At 34.4% G+C, this 24,533-nt stretch overlaps 1 protein-coding gene across 2 annotated transcripts in view; it reads left to right on the top strand.

Annotated features, from left to right (window-relative positions):
* Positions 1-24,533, top strand: part of LOC145287723 (adenylate kinase 9-like) — a 307,372-nt gene that overhangs the window by 166,546 nt on the left and 116,293 nt on the right. For both annotated transcript variants that reach the window (XM_080135474.1, XM_080135475.1), the window contains exons 18-21: positions 1,532-1,575; positions 6,277-6,454; positions 8,393-8,508; positions 15,924-16,139. In XM_080135474.1, coding sequence (XP_079991600.1) covers positions 1,532-1,575; positions 6,277-6,454; positions 8,393-8,508; positions 15,924-16,139 — 554 coding nt within the window. The remainder of the gene's footprint in view (positions 1-1,531; positions 1,576-6,276; positions 6,455-8,392; positions 8,509-15,923; positions 16,140-24,533) is intronic.

Genomic DNA, 24,533 nt, shown 5'->3' with positions numbered 1-24,533 from the left:
AAAATTAGAGACATCAACACCTACCATCTTATATGACACCTTATGTTGATAAATAAACGTAATATAATTGAAAATTATTGAAATTTCCTTCTAATATTGTCAGTATTCTTTTATATATTAACTTGTGTCCGCAGTGTTTACCACAAACAGCATTGATATAGCCTTCAAACACAACTCTTTCCACACTAAACACAATGGTTTAAGCAAACTACAATGTTCTTCTCACATGTTTTAGACATTTTGGGATCGACTATTTTCTTGAATGTGCGTCTAATGTCTATTGATCGTTTCTAGTGTTCATGTGTGTAGATATTTTTATACCAATGTGTACAACAGCTATTTACAATAACAACTTAAACAAACAGTCTTTACCAAAAGGACGGATAACATTGTGAGTGGGATCACCAACAAAAGACACATACCTTCAGAAAGTTTCTAAATTTATTTCCAAGCTTCGGCACACTTTGTACATGTTGCTATTTCGTCCCTTTTAACATTATGCGGTTGTCTAATTCCTTGAATTTGTATATAAAGTCTATCGATCGTCTCTAGTGTTCATATGTGTTGGATATTTTTATACCATTGTGTACAATAACTATACCATTGTGTACAATAACTATTGACAATGATAACTTAACACCATGGATAGATCACCAACAAAAGACACAAACCTTTTCAAATTTTATTTATTCTTCCTGCAATTAAAGATGCTTTTTATTTAAAAAACACCAAGACATGAATTATATTTGGATATAATCAATTATTTCCTTCTTGGAGTTTACGCATACTTTGTGCAAGTTTACATTTTGCTATTTCGCCCTTTTGACTTCCATGGGCATCAAGGCCAAACCTTGGGGCACAATACCTCCCTCTCTCTGGTAACGCATTGGGTATCAAACTAATCTCTCTATGTGTATATCTAAACTATCTTGTTACATCATTAACCCCACAAATAATTTATACCCTAATAAAATGCCTTTCACCAGCTCCCAGACCTGGTAACCCCCCCCCCTCCATTCTGCCATTGATGAGGCAGCTGTCAATAAAGTTGAGGCTGTCATTTTGAAAGATTGATGTGTGACTATTCGACAAATAACACGATTAGTACATGGGCTGTGGAAACTATCATTATAACCAGTAGTTTCTGATAAAACTTCTACAGTAAATGTGGTATTATGGTGAATAATCCTCATTAATCCATAACTGTGCATTGAATGGATACCATAATACTTAGTTTGTTGTACCTTATCATAACAAAGATCAATACAAAATTTCAGCTAAATCGGTCTAGAAAAACGGACTAAAAGAAATATAATATAGATTATTATTATTATTATTATTATTATTATTATTATTATTATTATTATTATTATAACTAGTAGTAGTAGTAGTAGTAGTAGTAGCAGTAGTAGTAACGCTGGTTTGAAAACAAGATTTTGATGTGTTTAAGATAAAATATAAATGAAAATTTATTTATTCAAATTTACTTTTCACTGTTTTTTTTTTTTTTTTTTAAATTTTTTTTTTCCAGAAATTGAACCTCCAAAGAATGTTGAAATTGTTGACAAAATCAAAGTAAGAAATAAACGAAAAAAAAAATTTAACTTTTTTTTCTACAGTTTCATCTTTTAAGTTGATTGTTCAATTAGGGGTGAACCTTCCAATGTAACATCAGATGTCTCTTTGGAAGGAAAGGGTGTGTCTGTTCCCTGATTATCGTCTTTAAAGTTTGTGTTTTATGCTTTTGATTTTTCATCTCTCTTCTCATTCCTCCTTTTGTTTCGTTTTGAAACACCTCTTCAGGTTTTATTGATAGTTGATCGTTTCTGATGAGCAGCCAGGTAGGCTAATAACAATGATTGTCATCATTGGCTATGAAACACGTGTAAGACGATAAAAAATTGCACCTATAATATAAATATTCACCAAAATATAAAACAAACAAAAATTATGGTTGTGGATGTTAAGTGTTGAGACATTATTTTGAACAAAGATGGCGGTGAAGAAGCAGTGCAGTCCCGATACTGAGTGTGAAGTAATTGCCAGTAACAAAGATGGCGACTAAGAATCAAATGCGGTTCGTGACGTAGACAACAGCGAACTGATTGAATCCAAAATTCGACAATTTTTATAGTAACTTTGGAGGCTTTTTATTGGTTGGTTATTATAACTTGTGGTTATAAAAACGATCGTCAAAATCATTGGTGTCAAATGGAGTCAAAAACATTTAACAGTGGACTGATTTTTTTTCTTTTGGTCATCATCATGTGTGTGTGTGTGTGTGTGTGTGTGTTCCAGATTAAAAATATCTCAAAGTAAAAACCATTGAATTTAACGAGGTTGTTGACAGTGTTCAATAAAAATAGAAGATATCTCTATATAAATAAAATGAACTCATTTTTTCCCGTCGGATTTTGACCTTAATAGGATTAAAAATCAAGATATTTCATGCAAATATAATATGCACAAACGGCAGAACAATATCTGAGGTGTGTTATAGGCTTATTATTTCTCAAATTCCTCGATAATCTTAGATTTCTATACTTTTTCTGCTGAGAAGTCACGGCCAAAATCGGTTAAGATCAATGGAAGTGGTAAAATATTTTCTCTCTAATAAATTCCTCCTCCCCCTGCCACCACTTAACACCGTTTGGGGATCGTTCACAAGGAACAGTTGAGAAGAGAACACCGGTTTGGCTTCGTAGTTCTTTCATGTGAAGTTATTTAAAATCACTAAACTAAGCTGCAGTGCTCTGTGGCGTAGTGGTTAGCGTGCTGGACAATTCACATTATATTTTCATGTTCGCGCCGACCTACCGTAGTCGTTTTTTTTTTTTTTTTTTCCTAAACAACTGGAATGGACTTTTCTTGGTGGCCGAACTGTTAACATTGCAGATTTTTTTTTTTTTTTTTTTTTTCACACTTTATTTTCCTACTTTTACTCATGACTCCGGGTTTGATCCTTCCTACTTACCTACCATAACATTTTTTAACCCCCCCCCCCGTCCCGGAAACAAACACTCGGGCAACGCCGGGTACCCCCGCTAGTTAGTAATAAAATAACATTTATATATATATATATATATATATATATATATATATATATATATATATATATATATATAGTCGTCCACAGACAGATTGTTTCGCTGTATCTCAGCTTTTCAATGTGATCAGATCAGTAACCATCCCATCCCAAGTCTGGGATCAAATCAACAACTATCAAGTTGATAGTCAGTAGTCAGGCCACTGGGACAGACTCCATCGGCAATGCTATGTAACAATGTTTTATACAAACATTGATCGCCACTCCCACAGTGCTCCATTTTTTTATTTACAAAGAGCTTTGCATTATGCTAAAACAGTAGTTGTACGGCTGTGTATGCGCAAATCGTTCACATGACAGCTTCTCCGTGTTAAGAATAAGCAGGTTTGATAACACTTTTTAAATATGTGTCAAGCTGGCCTAAAGGTTATCATACTTGTCTTTAGGTTTTGGTTTCGATCTCAGCTCGACTATTCTTAATTTACTTACAAGCAATGAACTGTTTAGAAAGAACATGACATCAGCCTGCACATGTCTCAGTTTTTTTTGTTTTTTTTGTTTAACTATATTGGGTACAATATAGCAATCAGTAGAGGATTGTCTCTAATAATAATAATAAATGCGAAATCTGTATAAATCAAATATCATATTTAAGCATATTTTTCAACCAGGCTATGCCGGGCAGCCTGCTAGTATATATATAAAATAGATAGGGTGGTGTAAATTTGAATTAATTTGAAATAAGGTGTTTTAAGCCTGACTTATATATTTATTTATTTTCATACGTTTTATTCTACATTGGTGACCCCCAACGTGATATGAACATTCAACCAGATAAAAAGATTGTATATCCACATCACGTCGGGGGTCACCAATGTAGAATAAAACCATTCAATCAAAAGGTAAATTAATGAACATTTACTTCCCCTGCATGCGGTTTGAAACAATGTCAGGTGCGGTTTTAAAAGCCAGTGCATTAAGTGAAGTGCACTATAGACTACAAAAATGCCTGAGAAGCCCTTTCAGCATCCTCTGGTAAGATGTGCCCCAACCATGTGATTAGCAATAAACTAACCCTTTCTCAAAGCGAAGGAAAAGCCTGGGAGGGTGGATTTCCTAGAAGTGAACAGCACCATACAACAAAGCCGTTGTTAAATTTCTATTGTATTGATTCAATTTTGCACGTTTGTTCGACAGACAAAAGGAAGACGTTAAGAAAAGATTTTCATGTCAAATGTGCGCTTCATGTCCATTTGGGTTGCTATCTTAGATCCGACTTACATGTGAAAGGAAAAATGTGTAAGTAGGGAGGTGTGTGCAGAACAGGAGACTTTGTTGGTATGGCCACATTGAAAGAATGGATCTGAATTCTTGGGTGAGTAAAGGTAGAAAAGTTGAGGTGGCAGGATTAGTTAGATTAGATAAGGTCACGGAAAACGTGAGGAAAAGTGAAAAAAATTAGACTTAGGAGAAGATGGATGAATAAAGACCTGGTCAGAGATAGTTTAGCTTAGAAGTTAATTTCTTTAAGTCGTCCAATGCATGACAACACATAAAACAGATGTTAAAATGATGATGATGGTGATGATGATGATAACAATAGTAATGATGATGATGATGAGGGTTGTGGTAGTGATGATAATGATGATGATGATACTAGTGGTGTCGGCAGTGATGATGATGATGCTGCTGATGATGATGATGAAGATGATGATGATACGTAACATGATTGAACCGTGTTTGTTACAGTTCAACCCTCTCGCCGGCACCGTCAAAAAGTAATAAACAAACAAAAATAAATCATTCTGACTCGGCTTTTCTTTCTCTTTTTTTTCATCCAATGTCAGCAAGCGCAGGTGTGAAACGTGAACAAATTCCGCAGAATCTTTCACGTTTTTTCTAATGACTGGAAACACTTGATGCTTCGCTAGGCCTATCAAGGGTATTTTTTATCGTGACGCCATCACTAGATGGGTTGCCCACCACGGCTTAAGAGAGGCCCATCTACCCTTGAGAGAAGGATAGACCATGCCAGTTTCCCAACCTGGTATTTTTACTTTGCGGTATATACAGTGCCTCACCTTCCCAAATAATCACCCATCTGGTACTGGCCTGGCTCAACGTTGCTTAACTTCAGTGATCTGGCAAGAACCAGTGTGTTAACGTGATTGCCTGTTTTAGCAGAAGGCATTTATTACCATGTCTGCTTCTTGTTTTTCTAATTGTTCATTTCGTCTGCCATGAGATTAACAAACCCTGCCGTCTTAACACCAGCTTAAGAAGTCTCCCGCTGCCACTGCAAAGCCACATGTCCATCTCCCCTGGTAGTGTTTTCCTTTCTGCTCCATTACACATTAGTCTGGTTTTAAGGGTTTGCTAGAAAGGACTTGGCCTGCCTTGATAGAGTTCAAAATAGACTTCGTAGCCTCGTAGGAGATGTCCTTTTCTCTTCCTTACAACCTCTATCTCACAGAAGAGATGTTGCGAGTTTGTCTCTGCTGTATCGTTATTTTCATGGAAAGTGTTCGAATGAGCTTCAATCTATGGTCCCCCCTCGCCAAACTTTCACAAGAAACACTCGTCTAGCTGTAAACACTATCAATAATTCCCCCCACTCTTTATCTGTGCCTAAACCTAAACGTAGATTCCATGAACAAAGCTTCTTTCTAAGAACTGCACGCCTGTGGAATTGTCTTCCGTTTTCCTGCTTTCCGGCTGACTACAATATGGTTGTCTTCAAGTCTAACGTAAATAAGTTCTTGATGAGCCGTTCCATATAAGTTATCAACTTTACCAAATTTTCATTACTAATGATTACTATAATGTCCAATTTCTACTGTACACTCTTTAACCCTTATCCTTGAGTGGCCTCTTGGCCTTGATAATGTGGTGATGCCTATGTAAAAAAAAAAAATTACACGCCAGTCATAGACAACCATTTCTCGTCTTCAAATTTACATGTTCACCTTTTTCAGTCACACTTTTTCTTCTTCGATCACGTGGTGTCCTTTTTTTCTTTTTCTTTTCATGCAAGCTCATGCACACTTTCTAATTTGCATATGTACTTTTTGCCGGCTACTGCTGCTAATATCCTTGCAAGCCAGCTATCTTACAGCTGCTGATGATATTTTCCCATGCGTTTATACACGCTCTGTTACAGATATACTTTTAATCATGTTGTAAAGAATTTCATCCATTTGTTAACGACTTGTCTGGTTCTCTCTCCATAGGCCAAAATTCAGACGAAAGAAGCGCTTCTGTACAAGGAATTAATCAAGAAAAATGCTTCTGTCTTGAACAACTGCATGATAACGGTGACTGGCAACACAACCCTCGATCCGTTTTCGATAGAAATCAATGATTGCCAAATCGAAGACATTTTTCAAAAAGCTGTTGCAGAAATTGAAAGTAAGTCTGTTTTTTTCATTCTTTGCTGTTTAATTTGTTATTTTAAACCAGCAGGGATACTACGTGTTGCCCAGGGTGATAATTTACATAAATTATATGCATTAGATAATGAAAGTCTTTATTTGAATAAAAAGTTTGGGTGACACTTACGAGTCAGAGGTGACCTAACTAAAACGAAAGTCAGTGAAATCACTTAACTTCTGCACAGATAATACTGCCAGTTATAGTCAAGATTGTTTTCTCTTTGTGACTTCCGGTTTCTGCTGTGCATTTGGCTGAATAATTAGATATTACTATTTTTAAGCCCCCTTTCCTTCTTAGCGTTACTTCTTTTTTCATTGCCATGTTATATGAGATTGTATGGCTTATCCTATTATTTTTATCATTAGCCTCCCCAATAAATTTTATTTTTCATTGTACCCTGATCTCATTAAGGCTTCATTATAGTAGTTTTTATTTTTGTTAAACATATTTTCATTTTGGGATAGACCGGATATTCTTTTAGATATACCAGGGATTATCGCATTTTTCATATATTTGGGATGGTTGGAATTATAATCAATGTAAAATAATATTTGGTTTGGTTTGTGGTATGGTTCGTAAGAGTTATCATTAAGATTTTGGGTTCTGTCTAAAAAAATCAACCTTCATCCAGTTACTATCCATAGTTATTCTTAAATTATGATCCTTAAATTATTCTTTGATATTTTTATTCATGTTTTCTGTAATCCTATCACTAGAGTTAACTAGGAATAAAGCATCGTCCCTATATAAACCCCCATTTAAACCTGGCATCTTCTTATTAATCTCATCCAATAAATATAACCCTACCAAGTCAGTTACATTTGGCAGAGTCTGGATATCCCATCATTACATCAAAATGGTTCACCCTATCATTCCTTGTATTTAATTCATCCTTATATCTAATTAAGGTTTTCCTAGCTAGTTTAATGATCTCGATTTCTAATTTTGAAATGTCCGTTACATTTTCTGCTAATTTTAATACTTTCTCAAATAATTCAGGAGTTATTCACGGGTAATATGAATCGATATCAAACATAATAAATTTACTGCTTTTGTTTTTATGGGGTTTTAGGAACCACTTGTATATATATATATATATATATATATATATATATATATATATATATATATATATATATATATATATATATATATATATATATATATATACGGCACAATCATGTGGACACAGCAGTTCACTGAAGTTCACCAAAGTTAAGCCACATTGAACCTGGCCAGTACCAGATGGGTGACCATTTCAGAAGGCTAGGCACTGTATGTACCGTGCCAAGTCATAGAAATTTCCAAGTTGGTATCGTAGGATGCATTAATTCACTGGAAGAGATGCACCCTCAGTCTTTGTTAAGACATGCATTTAGAAGGAAACTCTGATGTAAAAACCTGCGGTTTACTGTATGCTCTGTCCTGTGGCAGCAGTCATCTGCATTGACAAAGGTTAGCAGTAATACCAAAAAGTGTGGTTGGTTCTACACAAAGCCTTCACCACTATAAACAAATCATCTGTGTGGATTTCCAAGCAACTTAGTTGTTGTGGCGGAAGCTCATACATCGAAATTGACAGGAGAGTCCATCATATATATATATATATATATATATATATATATATATATATATATATATATAACATATATATATATTTTTATTTATTTATTATTTTTAAAACATCCAAATTAAAAAGGGCGACTTTCTAAGTAAATAAAAAAAAAAAAATGAGCTCCGACGCGGAGCCAATATTAACCGTATGTATCGCTTGAAAAATAACAACAATAACAAAATATATATATATATATATATATATATATATATATATATATATATATATATATATATATATATATATATATATATATGTATGTATATATATTTATTTATTTTATTTTTATTTTATTGTAGAACCCTTTAACTATAGTCCGTTGAAATATAGCTTGATGGAGATGGAAGAGGATGATGAACAAATTGAAGATGAAGAACAGGATGAGGAGGAAAATGAAAAAATAGAAGAGGAGGAGGTAAGTCAAACATGAGAAACAAAAAAAAATGTTTATTTAATGTCGAATCAATTTTTATAAAAAATTTTTTCACAATTTTTTAAATATTTATGTATTGTATATGAATAAACGAAGATTATGAATAAACGAAGATTATGAATAGGAGGAAAACAATGAGCAGGTAAAGAGTTCTACAAGCTTGCAATTCTTAAAAAGAAGCTACTGGAATAAGAAGTTGTATTACAAGGAGGCATCAAAACAGCGAATTGATGGAGACCACTAGACCAACGAGTCAAATAAGCTGGAACAAAGGAAGCAGGGAATAAATTAAATCATTCTAAAGAACATATGCTATAATAGTATTTTTAGAAAAGACTGAGACTAGCAACATCACGTCTGTGTGTGTGTGTGAGAGAGAGAGAGAGAGAGAGAGAGAGAGAGAGAGAGAGAGAGAGAGAGAGGCTGTAGTTAAGAAGAAAGAGTGCAATCATTCAAATTATAGATACGTTTCTACTCAAATGGGACAGAGATTCATCATCCCAAATACAACAACAATACTCCACGCATGATGGAGGCCAGAAGACAGACTTTTTACTGAATTATTCATTTGAATGAAGTTGTCTTTTTTTTTTGTTTATAATATAGATTCTGGTATAAGTAACTATATAATTGTTGTTAGGGACTCACCCATATACAAGCTATAAACTCTTCTGAACTGTATAAATATATATATATATTATTGGATTTGAAGACTATCATGTTGTATTCAGCCGGGAAGCACGCCAGCAGAACAGTGTTCCACAGGCGACCAGTTCTAGGAAAGAAGCTTTGTTCATGGAATTGAATTTATGCACAGTTAAAGAGTGGGATAAATCGTATATAGTGGTTGTAGCGAGTCAAGTGATTTTGTGAAAGTTTGGCAAGTGTGGGGGACCATAGATTGGAGTTCAGTCCTGTTCTGGTAATAGTCAGTTAATGTACTTCCCAACTGTATATATATATATATATATATATATATATATATATATATATATATATATATATATATAAAATGGGTTAAGAAATTCCAATGAAAGAAAGATATATATTTAAATAAGGGAGTAGTCACCAACAATGTGTATTTTTTAACATTATTTTATTATTCCGTGTCTTGGTTTTTCATTGAGAATTATGTTTGGATCATTGTAATAATGTTTTTAAATCATTGAAATCGTGTTTATGCGTTTCAGACGTTCTGTGAAGCATCCTCGTCCTCGTCAGAAATTATTTTCAAAATAATTTCTGACGAGGACGAGGACGCTTCACAAATTCACAGGGGATTTTGGGGGCTAAATGGGGGGGGGCAAATGCTGAACTCAGTCATTTTTTTTATGCCTCGTTCAGTGTGCATTCACGGGGGACCATGCATGCTTCACTTGTTTATTTTTTTTTTTTGCAAAGAAGGCACAGTGCCATTTTGATGTAAGGGATTACTATCTGGGACATCATTTTTAGAGGTACTATGTAGGGACTTGAGCAGCAAGATGTCTGTTTACATTACACTTGAACTTCTGCATGTCAGTACAGTCAGGGAAGCAAGAACCCGGAAAGGAATTCCAAAGTCAGTAGTCCTAGGGAAGAAACTATTAAAGTCAAAGGTTTTCTTACATCTGGGGATTTCTACTGTTTAGGGGTGAGATTTTGCTGCTTGTCTGGTTTGTCGGGTGTATTTCCATTAAGGGCCATTAAAATACTTGTAAAACAGGCAGATGGATGCAACATTTCGTCAATGGGACAGTGGCTGAGGTACTGACTCGTGATTTGTGTATTTCAAAGCACACCAATCGAGGTTTCCAACATCGACAATCAGTCCGACAGAAACTGGGTCACTTTTTTATCTAAATTGTCAAACTGAGGTAAATGTTCTGGGTAACTCTAGGAGGTTCATCATTCCAAACCTTGCCTCTCAGCTTTCAGGTGGAACAAGTTTATTGCTTATTGTCTGAAGCGACTTCATTGGGGAATGTCGTGGGTGCTGCTCAGGTTTATTTTTGCAGGGCAGGAGGGCTCTTCCTTTAGGGCGTTAGCTCATTTATCCGGCCTTCTGACCTGGTGTTACATCCCTTCGCGATGGAAAAAAATTTTCAAAACTGTACTTGAAGAACATTTCCATTTAAAAAACTTTTTAAAAAAAAAGCTGGAATTTTGTTTTCTTCAGCGCGACTGTTTCATGGTTCCACCCTGTACAACAACATTTTTTCTAAACCAGATTCGTGTCCGAGCCTTTCTTAATGACCTTCAAGCCATAACCTAAATTGTATTTCAACATAAATCTATTAGACATGAGTAAGTATATAATTTTTAACCCATGAGATATAAAGAGCGTGGAATGATAAATTGTCGCCCTAAAGAAAACAACACTACGGCTTTATTTTAAAATTTTTACTGAAGGTCAATTCAGGTAACTTGATTATGTAGTAGAGCTGACATTTATTCAATGCAGCCGCCGTCGGCCTCAATCACCACCTCTACATGGGTCCGAAACTGGGAGCATGCCTTTTTTTACAAGGGCCGCCAGGAGTTCAGCAAATACTTGGCAGATGGTGGCAATCAGGCTGGCTTTGGTGTTGTGGGAAGTCATGTTGGTGATGTTCTCAACGTATGACCAAACGAAGTAGTCCAGTGGGTTCAGGTCGGGGGAGGAGGGATGGTCAGTGAGAGAAGGGTACAAAGTCGTAGCACTCCTTCTGAAGCCAAGCCTAGGTTTCTTTGGACTCGTGGGACAGCGCCGAGTCCTGCTGCCACATCCAGTGTCTGCCAGCGGCCACCTGATTGTACCAAGGGATCGCCACTCTCTTCAACACATCCAGATACATTTTGGTGTTGACTTTTAAGCCGACTTCAAAGATGTTTTGTCTCAGAATACCCTTGATAATTACCAATAATCAATAATTACCAATGATCAATAATCGATAATTACCACTAATCGATAATCAAAACCATTATTTTGATTTATCATCAGTAAAGCCATTTTTCCATGTCGTTGCTTAGCAACAATGATAGAACAACGGGCCGTGAAAATTCTACTATGGAAGTTGATAGCGTGATTTTTTTTTTTTACATGATGTGGTCTGTAGATTCAAACTCCGCACATAAATTTCTTTTTTCTTTTTCTATTTTTTCATTAACTGCAAAGAATTTTATAAGATTTAAAACATGTTTTTTTTGTTTTATTTTTGTTTTTTGTTTTATTTTTTTTGTTTTATTTTTTTGTTTGTTTTTGCATGACGTGGTCTATACGTTAAAACCCCACACATAAATTTCTTAATATTTTTTCGTTAACTGGAAAGAAGTTTCTATAAAATAATTTTATCAAAGAAACAGTAGGTTCTCTAGTTACTGCATGGAGGCATTTGAAGCTTTCTCGCGAGCAATTTCACGCATTTCGATAATAAAAATATAGGAGTGTGAAATATTCGTTTATCATCATTCATTATCATCATTCAATCTGCCCGGCAACGTCGAATCTTTGAATTTCTAGGTTTTGGGAATACGGGGTTCAATGTTTATGGTTCAACCCCCCGTATTCCCAAAACCTAGAAACAAACATAGCTAGAGAATTTTTTAAAATATTAGATAAGAACTTTAAAGCCCCCCATAGATATAATAAGATTTTCAATAAGAACACAATTAAAGTCTCTTACTCTACTATGCCTAACCTTCATCAGAAAATAATTAGCTCTAATAATAATAAAATTAATAAACTACAAAATGCAACTATACAAAATACATCGGACTGTAACTGTAGAAGAAAAAATAAATGTCCCCTACAAGGCTCATGTAAAATTAAAAATGTTATCTATAGCTGCACAGTATCAAAAACTCCAAATATACAAGAACCTATCAACAGCCATAACTCAACTACCGAATTAAATAATAACACCAACTTAAATCAATCTACCGATCAATTATTAACCAACCCACCACATTATAATCCAACAATAGACCTAACGGAAAATAATCATAATAATCAAGAGGTAATATATATTGGTTCCACATCTGGCCCAATAAAACATAGAATTTCAACGCACAAACATTCTTTTAAAAATAACTCTCTATCAAACCAAACTACTCTATCCAACTATATTTGGCAACTAAAAAATAGCAATATTTCTTTCAACTTAAAATGGCAAATAATTGAGACTTGCAAATCATATAAACCAGGAGATAAATTTTGTACATTATGTACAAAAGAAACCGTAAAAATTTTAAAATATGAAGATATAAAAAGCACAACCAAACTAGTAAATTCAAGACACGAGCTTCTATCGTGTAATCATAAACGTTGGTTTAAATTTAATAAATATAAACCACCTTAAATCATTAAAAATTACTCATTAGTAAAAATAGATTTTTTTTTTTTTTTTTTTTTTAATAAATTAAGTTAAACCAATTACCGCCCTTAGACTCGTAAATCAAATAATAAATAAAGCCATGACAATTATCTCCCCTTAAAAACTTGCAAAAAAAAAAAAAAAAAAAAAAAAAAAAAAAATCTCTCTCTATAGATATTAACTATAGCGTCTCTAAATCAAAATACGCTAACGGAAACAATTTACTGCACGAGCGTCGCCCTTTTAAAATTCATCATTCAATAAAATAAAAAGCTATAGCAAACATCTAAATGACTACTTTAAATACAGTTCCTGATTTCAAAAAAATGAAAACCAAAAGGTAATTATATATATATATATATATTTTTAAATCAAATTTATTATGTAAATTCAAAAATATATATATTTTTTCTACTCATTTCTATCTCTAACCTATACCAATTTCCTTATTAATTTTCTTATAAATTTTATATCCAAACCTTTTACTTCAATTTTTCAGATTCATCTGCCTTACTTTTAATGCTAGGTTTATTTTTGGTGTCTTTTCAATTCAATAGAAATCCTCCTAAATTTGCTGATGAGGAGACCGTGCTTACCAAAAAAACTATGTATAATTATTCTACGTGACTTCATGTATACCACAAATAAAAAGCACGGATTTCCGAAACGATCGTACAGATAATTGACTTTGTTGTTCCTTCTTATGAAACTGATTTTTAATTTAATTAAATTTTGATTTTTAAATTTTGAAAATTTTAAAACTTTTAAATTATAAATCACATTACTTAATATTGAATTAGCTCTAGGACATTTAACTATCGAGCTTATTATATATCTAAATTACAACGAGCATTTCCTGTATTTTAATTAAACTAGTAATTTCACTATTACATTAAAATACACTTAGCTCTTTAGACTATTATTCTAATCTCCTTTAAATATATATATATATATATATATATATATATATATATATATTGTATTTTTATTTTTTCTCATAAACCTATCAGGTATAAATAACTATATAATTTTATTTCAATATAAACCCATCAACCATAAAAAGCTATATATTTTTATTTCAACATAATCTAGCAGACATAAATAACTGTATAATTTTACTTGGACATAAACGCACTGAACTAATAATTGCTCGATAATTGCTCCGATTGAAATTGCTTTCAGAAATTTGTGTTAGTCGAATGTTGTGCTCTCGTCTTTCATGCGCCACAATTCAAAACCGCAAATTTTTGCATTTTTGTAAACCGCATGAAATAAAATACTAAAAGTATCAAGGAAAGTTACAAAAGAAACTATAACGTTACTTATGGCGAATGATTCATAAATTATTACATACTAGCGGAGGTACCCGGCGTTGCCCGATTGTTTGGTGTGCGTGTAAGGGGGGGGGGGTAAACTAAAGAATAAGCGAAGTAATAGACCTGTGTAAATATTAAAAAAAAACTATGTTTAACTTCTTTAAAAAATCGGCAAAACCAAAAAAAAAAAAAATATCGAACAAACGTAAAACTTCTGTAAAAAAGAAATCGGAAAAAAATTATGAACGTGTTCGGAAAAACAAAAACAAAGAAACACAGCAAAAAGCAAAAGAAAAAAAAATGGCATAAATAACCTTTCGATTCGGTTAAGTCCATGGTGCGTTTCACCCAGTAGAAAGCATAGAACGAAAAGTAACGTCCAAATTCCATTCCAGGTTTTTTAAGCAAAGAAAACCCAAACTGGTGTTCCTTCGTAACTGTCCCTTGTGAACGATCCTGCAACAGTGTAAGTGGTGGCGGGGGAAGGAGGAGTTTATTAGAGAGAAAAGAATTTACTACTTCCATTGATTTTAACCGATTGTGGCAGTTAACTCTCAGCAGAAAAAATATACGAATCTACGATTATCGAGGAAGTGGAGAGGTAATATACCTATAACACACCTCAAATATTATGCTGCAGTTTGTGCATATTACGTTCGCATGAAATGTCTTGATTTTTAATCCTATTAAGGTCAAAATCAGAGGGAAAAAATGAGTTCATTTTATTTATATATATATATATATATATATATATATATATAAGGGAGGGTATATTATATGTTAGAGTATATATGTTGTGTGTTAAAGTATATATATATATATATATATATATATATATATATATATATATATATATATATATATATATATTATGTCTTAGAGAAAATATATATTATGTATATTGTTACAAAATCCTCAGGAACTGTTGTCAGAAATAAGTTCAAAAGTGAGGCTTACTGATGAACGTTACTATCTGTGCCAAGGAATGGGATATAGAAAAGTTATATGTGATGCGACCAGCATCTGGGCAGGATAAGCTGCTAGAAGCTAGAAGTAGCTTATCCTGCGTGAATGTCTGCTTTATCGTTATTTTCATGGTAAATGCTCAGCTGAGCTCCAGTCTATGGTCCCCTCTCGCCAAACTTTCACGAAAAACACTCGTCTAGCTGAAACCACTATCAATAATTTCCCACACTCTTTATCTGTGCCTAAACCTAAATGCAGATTCCATGAACAAAGCTCCTTTCTTAGAACTGCACGCCGGTGGAACTCTCTTCCAATTGCCTGCTTTCTAGCTGACTACAATCTGATTGTCTTCAAGTCCAATGTAAACAAGTTCTTGATGAACCATGCCCCTAAGTAATCCAATTTACAAAATTCCCACTACTTACGTTTACTACGCTATAATCACATTGACTAATGTATACCCAGTAACTCTTATCTTCGAGTGGCGTTCGAGCCTTGATAAGTGGTGATTCTTGTGTAAAAAAAAAAAAAGAAAAAAAGCCAAACCAATTACTATGGTGGGCATTAAAGTAAGCAAATACATGTATTTAAGCGCTAATGTCAAGGGAGAGTGCTACATCTATGCTGTTAGAAGCATGTTTGATTAGAGTACAGTCCTGAGTCGAAGGGGAGCAATAAAGAAAATATAATAATTAACGCTGTAAAGGTTTAACGTTAGTCAAAAGCAGACGTATAATTTATTTGATTCTCAACTACTTTTTTGTTTTGTGTTTTTTGCTAGGAAGAAGAAAACGTGCATCACAGCCGCAAAAGAGCTTTGGGTAACACTTCCTATTTTTGTCCTGTGGTGCTGCAAGAAAAAGGACTTCTCTGCCCAGGAAAACCAGAAAATGTCGCCAAATTTGCAAATAAACTCTGCTACATGTCGTCGGCGGATGCGTTGGACCAATTTTTAATGAGTTCGTCAACGTTTTTGCCGAAAGATAAGCCACCGAATGTGAGTCAAAATTGCGACTGAAAATTTATTCAGTCTGATATTTAAAAATTAAGCATGACAAAACAAAGGCAATTTTATTTTAAACTTAAGCATGGCAAAGAAAAGCAATTTTTAACATCAATTAATAAATATCCCACAAATTCAAGTTTGTTTGGAGTATTTTTAAAGATCATAAAGTTACGTAGCATTATATTTTTGTTTTTAATCTTCGTCAGCGATAATTATTCCGTTTGGTAGAATATGGATGATTATCTTGGTTATTATTTTGAAAAATTACGAAGATTAAAATGAAAAAAATATTCTTGAAAAATACCAAAGTTGTCCGAATTTGCATGAAAGTGTTCCGCTTAAAACAAATCAAATTCGTTTATCATGAAATTTTCTTTAGTCTTTCATTCTTAAATTTGAAGTTTCGCACATTTTAACAAATTTTTATGAGTTTCTATCCCTTTTTACTTGCTTTACTTGAAAAATGTACTATATATTTATATATATATATATAGTGCAAAGTTTTGTTGAAAATTCAAAGACTCACGTTTTCTTTTTTATAACCTTCGTTTATTTCCTGGATTTTTCCGTTACAGCTGTTTCATTAATGAGTTGGCAATTTTACGATTTATGTTTCCGTAAAAATATCCTGTCCCCACCAACTTCTTCAGATATTTATCCATTAGATTTTTACAACAAATGGTATATTTTTATCATATATATATGTGTGTGTGTGTGTGTGTGTGTGTGTGTGTGGTACAGGGTAGGGCCGTCCCTTCTCATGTAAGTAAGAAGACATACTAGATAAGTGAACATGATATTAGGATAAGGTTAGAATTGAACCCTGTAGGCAAGCGTTAAAGATAATAGAGAATGGAATGTTAGAAATGAGGTCTATTGTTAATTCTATTAGAAATAGTTAAATATTTTTTATGTCAGAAAAAGAGTCGATTGTCCATTCTTTTAAAAATCTGAATATTAAATTAAAAAAAAAACTTTTTTTTTTTTACATTTTCACCCCAAACAAGGCACATTGCTATTTTGGTGTAGGGGGCTACTACCAGGAGCAACAACTACTGGGGTACTATGTAGGGATTTGGGCAGCAAGATGTTGGTTCATGTTACACATGAACTTCTGCATATCAGTACAGTTGGGGAAGCAGGGACCTGGAATTGAATTCCAAAGTCTAGCGGTTCTGGGGAAAAAACTACTGGAGTAGAAAGATCTTTTACATCTAGGGATATATACTGTGTGGGGGTGGGATTTAGCTGCCTGTCGGGTTTGTCGAAGGTGTCTACGTCGTGGGGGAACAAGTGCCTGCAGTTTGACAGAGCATTCACCATTAAAATACTTGTAGAACAGGCATATGGATGCAACATTTCATCGATGGGACAGAGGCTGAAGCTTAGATGACAGTTCAGGACCTATCAGATTGGCGACTCTCTTTTGAACCTTGTCTAGGAGTGAGAGATTAGTAGCAGATGCACCAGCCCAAATGTGACAGCAATACTCCATACATGGGCGAATGGTGGCCTTATAGAGGTACAGGATACTTTCGGGTGTTAGTAGTTTTCTAGCATGGTAGAGAGAGCCTACCTTCTTCACAGCAGCCCTGGTAATGCTTTCAATCTAATTGCTCCAACTCATGTTTCCTGCGAACGTTAGGCCAAGGAGTTTAAAAGATGTACTCTCAGATAAAGAGTCGTTGGCCATTGCTATTGGTGGCAGAGAAGGTTTCTTGTAATTATTGAAGGAAACTAGTTTAGTCTTGGCAGCATTGAATGTGACCATCCATTTTTGTCTCCATTCCACTACAGATTGGAGGTCATCCTCTACTGTTTTTGCCATTTCTTTAGATATGTGTTCATTTGTTTTCCTGTCATGCTTGTTATAGAGTGTGGTGTCATCAGCATATATACCCATCTCAGAGGTAATTTTGTCGGGGAGGTCATTTATGAATATTAGGAACAATAGAGGTTCAAGGATAGACCCTTGAGGCACACCTGCATTTATATCATATTGTTTAGATGTATGACCGTCGAGGGCAACCTGGATTTTTCTCTTATCTAAAAAGGATTTAATTATGTTAAGTATTCTACCAGTGATACCGTATGATCTGATTTTCCTGAGGAGACCCTCATGCCATACCCTGTCAAAAGCCTTAGATATATCTAGAGCTAGCGCTCTGCCCTCCCCCCACTTTGTCCAGTGAATTGTATATACGTTCAGAGATTAAAGTTAGGATGTCTGCTGTGGAACGGGCTTATCTAAATCCATAATGTTGGTCAGTCAGAAGTTTAGCATCTGTAAGGTGATGGATTAGAGCATGGTTAATTATGGTCTCAAATATTTTGGCAAAAAGTGGGAGGAGGCTAATAGGGCGATAATTTGATGGATCAGTTTTTTCGCCAGAATTCTTGAATATGTCAGTTAAAAGAATGGACAATACAAATTAAAAAGATATTGTTTAAAAATAGGTTAGAATTAGAATTGAGGATTCTTTTGTTTGCCAAAAGTGTGTTTGGACAAACATATGTAAAGTCACATGAAAATTAGTCACGTTTGAAAACCACACTTCTGACGTTATAAACAAAGGAGATTTCTCAATATAGGAATCTGTGGGTTGGGAGTTAGAAGGGTTGTAGGACAGAATTGAAAGTCACGAGTTGATGAGAGATAGTCAGTTGGAGAGGAGAATCCTTAGAAGCGAAGGGTAGAAGATTAGACCATGTAGATTCAAGTTGAATTCCTGACGTCACCGAGCCAAATACAACGCAATATTAGAAAAATAAACGCATATGTTACTTGTTTGAAATTCATTACAAATATATTTCAGAGTCCTCCCATCAGAATTGAGAATTGTCATCACAATCATTATTATGTTATTATATGTCCCTGTTAATGTACTACACAACATATATATATATATATATATATATATATATATATATATATATATATATATATATATTATATGTATATATATTTAGTAAGAATGGTAATTAATAAAAACCTGAAGAAAGTGCTCAATACTGTTGTGGAGCAAATATGTGTTTTATTTTTTATTACCGTTTTTTTCTGTTTAGTTACATTATTGTTTCAGCTACTCGACCGTTTTTCGCGGTGTATTTGTATATATATATATATATATTTATATATATATTTATATATATATATAGTCATCCACATACAGTACTATTTCGCTGTTATAAATCTATCAGAATGTGAGACTCTATATAGAGCTATTTCCACAGTCAAACAACATTGTAGCTCGCAAGAACCATGACAGCCAACAAACCGGTAGTCCAAGAAGCTCTTGTTTTGAATCCCGAGTTTGGATGTTGCAGAGCAATAAAAAAAAAATAATAACAAGAAATAGAAAATCATAAGAATAAAACGACATGGATGTAAGCTTGACACACAAAAGAACACACACGCTATCGTATTAATATATAGGTAATAATAATAATAATAATAATAATAATAATAATAATAATAATAATATTAATAATAATAATAATATTAATAATAATAATAATAATAATAATATTAATAATAATAATAATAATAATAATAAATATATATATATATATATATAATCATCTACTCTAATTGTAATAATTAAGAATAGCATCATCGCAATAGCCCCTTACCATTGATTTCTCGCTGGTAGTGGCCATTGCTTTATACTGGAATTTGAGTGGCACTCAGCTTCCCCAAGGTCCCAGTTCTCTTTGCGCTTGTCCAGCCGAGGTCTGGCTAGTGCTCGCTCCTCGGTCTTTCAGTTCTTCTTGACCCTTCTCGGCTCTTTGGTATCACTTTTTTATTGGGGGGAGGGACGGTGATGAAACAATGGGGGGATGATGGGGGTGTAAAACTTGTAAATATACAGCTTTGGTGTTTTTCATTCCCTGTAACGCTTATTCGTTATATTATCTTCTTGTATTATTCTCCGCATTCAAGGGTTTTCCTTAATATTTCAGTCGTTTTCATTATCGTTAGTCGTTGTACTTTTGCAGTTATTCCTCTGATTCCAATTTCTGACATTCGTTTTTTGAAGTTTTTCGGAATTGTTCTTGTCAATTATTACGACATCTGGTCTTCTTGCTTGGATGGATCTGTTCGTCTGTATGTCCATGTCCCATAGGATTTTGTGGTTCTCTGCTGCAGATTTATGCTTGTACCATTTGTCTGTATGCTCAAAATGCAGTCGTTTGCACAATTACCAGTGCACCGCCCTCCCCACTTGGTCATGCCTGTTTTTGTATTCCTTTTGGGCCAGGTTGCTGCATTCACTTACTATATGGTTTATCGTTTCATCTCTCTGTCCACATAGTCTGCATTTGCTGTTTTCTTGTGTTTTATCGATCCTTGCTTTGATATGGTTGCTTCTTATCGAGTTATCTTGTGCTGCAGTTATTAGAGATTCAGTTTCTCGGTTTATATGTCCTTTTTGCATCCATGTCCAGGTGTTTTCGTTATTCTCATCATTTGTCATTCTTATGAATCTTCCATGGAGTTATTTCTCTTCCCATTTCTCTTTTCTCGTTTTGTCGTTTGTCTCTCTGTTTTCTGTTTTGTTGTTTTTTTTCAGTGTCTCTCGCTGCCATAATTATCCTTTCAGTGTTTTGCATTATGTATTTTTCTAGTTCTTTTTTCGTGTCCTTCACACAGTCTTCTATACAGATCAGTCCTCTCCCGCCGTCTTTCCTTTTCATGTAGAGTCTGTCAATATCGTCCTTTGGGTGTTGTGCATTATGCATGGTCATGAGTTTCCTGGTTTTCTGGTTGAGTTGTCTCAGTTCTTCTTTTGTCCATCCTATAAACGGTTCTGAATATCTTACTAGTGATACTGCCCATGTATTTATACCTTTTATTAGGTTTCTGCTATATAATTTCGTTTCCAGGAGTTTTCTTGTTCTCCTGAGATATTCCTTTCCAATTTTCTCTTTCATTTCTGTTGCTCTGATGGTGTCCACTTCCAGAATTCCCAGGTATTTATAGTTGTCTTCTTCCCTTAGTGCCCTCATTTCTGTTTGGTTGGGTAATTCCATGCCTTCTGTCGTTTCCAGTTTTCCCTTTCTTATAACTAGTTGTGCGCACTTTTCCATTCCAAATTCCATTTGGATATCTTGGCTGAAGATCCTAGTAGTGTTAATTAGTGTCTCTAGCTCCTTTTCGGTCCTTGCAAAAAGTTTCAGATCATCCACGTACATCAGGTGGTTCATTTTTTCCTCTGTATTGGAGAACTTGTATCCGGCTTGGCACTTTCTCAGAATACTGTTCAAGGGCATCATGGCTATGATGAACAGTAGTGGTGATAGTGAGTCTCCTTGGAAGAAGCCTCTTTGTATGTTAATTTCTGTTATGTGTTATACATCAGCTGTCAGTGCCAGTCTCCATGTTTTCATTGCATTTTCTATTACGTTGGTTATCCCACTTGGTATTTTATACATTTTAGGCATTCTATTATCTATGCTTGGGGGATCCTGTTGTACGCTTTTTTTGTAGTCGATCCATGCCATGGCTAAGTTCTTTCTCCTCCTTTTTACCTCCTTTAGGATCTTTTGATCTATATATAACAGGTCATGTGTTCCTCTTTTTCCTTTTTGGCATCTTTTCTGCTCCGCGGGGATGAGTTCACGGTTATTCAGGGAGTGGTAGATTTGTTCCCTCAGTTGTGCTGTCAGTATCTTCCACATAGCTGGTAAGCACGTAATTGGCCTATAGTTGCTAGGGACGGTTCCTTCCTCCGTGTCCTGCTGTAGCAGTGTGGTTCTACCTTTTGTCATCCAGTCTGGTACATTTGCTTCCTGTATACATCTTCTCAGGTTTTGGGCTAACCTTTCATGTAAGGTTGTGAATTTTTTGAACCAGTATGCATGTATCCCGTCGTGCTCTGGTGCTCTCCAGTTTGCCATTTTTCCTATGGTTTTCGTTAGGCTTTACTTGCTGATTTCATTCACTGTTCCTTCTATTTGTTGTAACTCTTCTTTCATGTCTTTCAGCCATTCGACATTTCTATTTTGATCTCGTCGCTCTTCCCATATTTTACTCTAGTAGAGTTTTGTCTCTGCCGGATTTGGTTGTTCTGTTTTTTGTTTTTCCTCCGTTCACATTTTGGTAGAATTGACTTTCATTAGTTTCAAATGTTCTGTTTCGTTTGCATTGTACAGATTTATATCTATATCGTCTCAATCTCGCTTCTTTTGCTTTTATTTTTTGGTCCAGTTCTTCATGTTTCTTGTTTAGCCTCTCCCTGTCAGTTACATTTCCAATATTCCGTTTTCTCCACATTGCTTTCTTCCTGTTGATCACTTTGGCTTCTTTTTTATGATTGTGTATTTGGGTTTCTAGTCTTATTTCCCACCAGGTTTTGTCGGTCCGCTTGTCCCCGGTTGTTTTTCTGATTTTAGTTTCATACTTATCATTTTGGCGCCTGCGTAAATCAGGTTGTTTAAGTCTGTGATTGTGTTTGTTGGGATATGTGGAAGGAGTTTGTTTACCTTCTCTGTTTCTGTTTTTAATTTCTTCTGCTCTTGGTTCCTTAACGATAGGAGCTTTGTATTTTCCTCGTTCATCAGCTGTATTATTTTATTTATTTTATTTGCTTCATTCTCTGTTAGTTCTGTTTCATTGTTCTCGGTTTTCACATTTGTAGACTTCGTTCTTTGTTGGTCCTCGGCCTTTAATGTTTTTACTTGTGAGGCTTCAACTTGTGGGGTTGCTCTACGTGCGGTTCCGTTGGGGGATGCTTCTTGTTCAGTTTCATCATTTATTTTTCACTGAATTTCTGTTAGTTCTAGTTTAGAGAGCCAACCTTTCTTGAGTATCAGTCTTGCTTGGTCCACAATTCTTTGTTCTGTCGTATGGAAGTCACTGGATAGGCCCCATAGTTCTTTCATTCGTTTACGATAACCTCCATATCTGTATTTAGGATGACTTCTATAATAGCATTCCATTACGAGTCTATTCTCTTTTGTTGTCCATTTCTTTCTTCGTTTTTTTTTTTTCATTTTGATGGTTATCATGGCTGTGCTGTGTTTGTTCGGTATCATTTTGTTCCCTGAAATTAGAGGTTATACTTACCTGTTCAGCGTCCATGTTATTTGAGTTTCTGAAACTAGAAAGTTGGCTGACATTCGCAGGAGGACGACCGGGTCCCCCATGCTGGCTACCGAAGGAGCACCTGCCGATCCTGACACCCAGATCTTTCTTATGGGTCCCACAGTTTGGATTATTTGTAATTGACATTTTTCATGTTTTGGTGTTTGTGGCAACACCGAGTCCAGAATTGTTTTACCTGTGGTTCTGACGCAGGGATAGTGTATATCTTCCATGTATACAAGAGGTATCGTGCACTATCACACATACATATGGGACATGAACAACAAAAAAAAAATAAATAGATAAGTATTCTACTTAGTAAAACTCAAAAGTAATGCTCTGAAATAGGGCGTTTGAAGATAGGTCTACCTTACACCATACTGCTTAGCCGCTGGAAATGTTGTATGGGAAAAGAGGAGGAAGGCAATTTTCCCCGCCGCTTTGGAAATTTCTATGTCAATAGCGGTAAAAAGTCTGGTTTCTGTTATAAATTCGAACTTACATTTAACTAGATAATTCGCCTGTCGCCTGTCTTGATATTTTTGCATTCATTTTTAGAGGATTTTCATTAAATTTGAATTGACAAACAGAATTATACATCTATATCGAAACAAAAACTGCTTTCTGAAATAAATTCGAAGTAACATTTAACTTTTTTTTTTTTTAAAAAAAAAGACATAAACTCACATTTCGTTGGTTTATTTAAAAGAGTTTTCTGTCACGAGTGTACTAATACCTTCCCTCTATGGGCTCCTGTCTTGAGTTAAATGCCAGGTCGTTTGTCAGTAGAGGGTAAGGGTTAGGAGGTGGGGAACAGTCCTTTCTAGTACAAACATATGCGCGTATATATATGTATATGCATACCCACATAAGAACACATTCTGCCTTTCTTTGCCAAAAAGAATAAAGAAGAGTTCCTCTTTTTTCCGCCAAGTAACAAATTTCGCTAGTCGCCCGTCTAGCTATTTTTGCATTCATTTTTAGAGGATTTTCATTAAATTTGAATTGACAAGCAGAATTGTATGTTTATATCGAAAAAAAGACTACTTTCTGAAATAAATTCGAAGTAACATTTAACTTTTTTTTGTTTTTTTTAAAAAGACATAAACTTACATTTCATTATTATTATTGTTATAATTATTATTGTTATAATTATTATTGTTATAATTATTATTGTTATAATTATTATTGTTATAATTATTATTGTTATAATCATTATTGTTATAATTATTATTGTTATAATTATTATTGTTATAATCATTATTGTTATAATCATTATTGTTATAATTATTGTTATA

Source organism: Euprymna scolopes, chromosome 11, assembly GCF_053919585.1.
Source record: "Euprymna scolopes isolate OS-2025 chromosome 11, ASM5391958v1, whole genome shotgun sequence".
NCBI classification, from domain to species: domain Eukaryota; kingdom Metazoa; phylum Mollusca; class Cephalopoda; order Sepiida; family Sepiolidae; genus Euprymna; species Euprymna scolopes.
The sequence above is the reverse complement of the archived record's forward strand: the minus strand, read 5'-3'. Positions and strand labels throughout refer to the sequence as shown.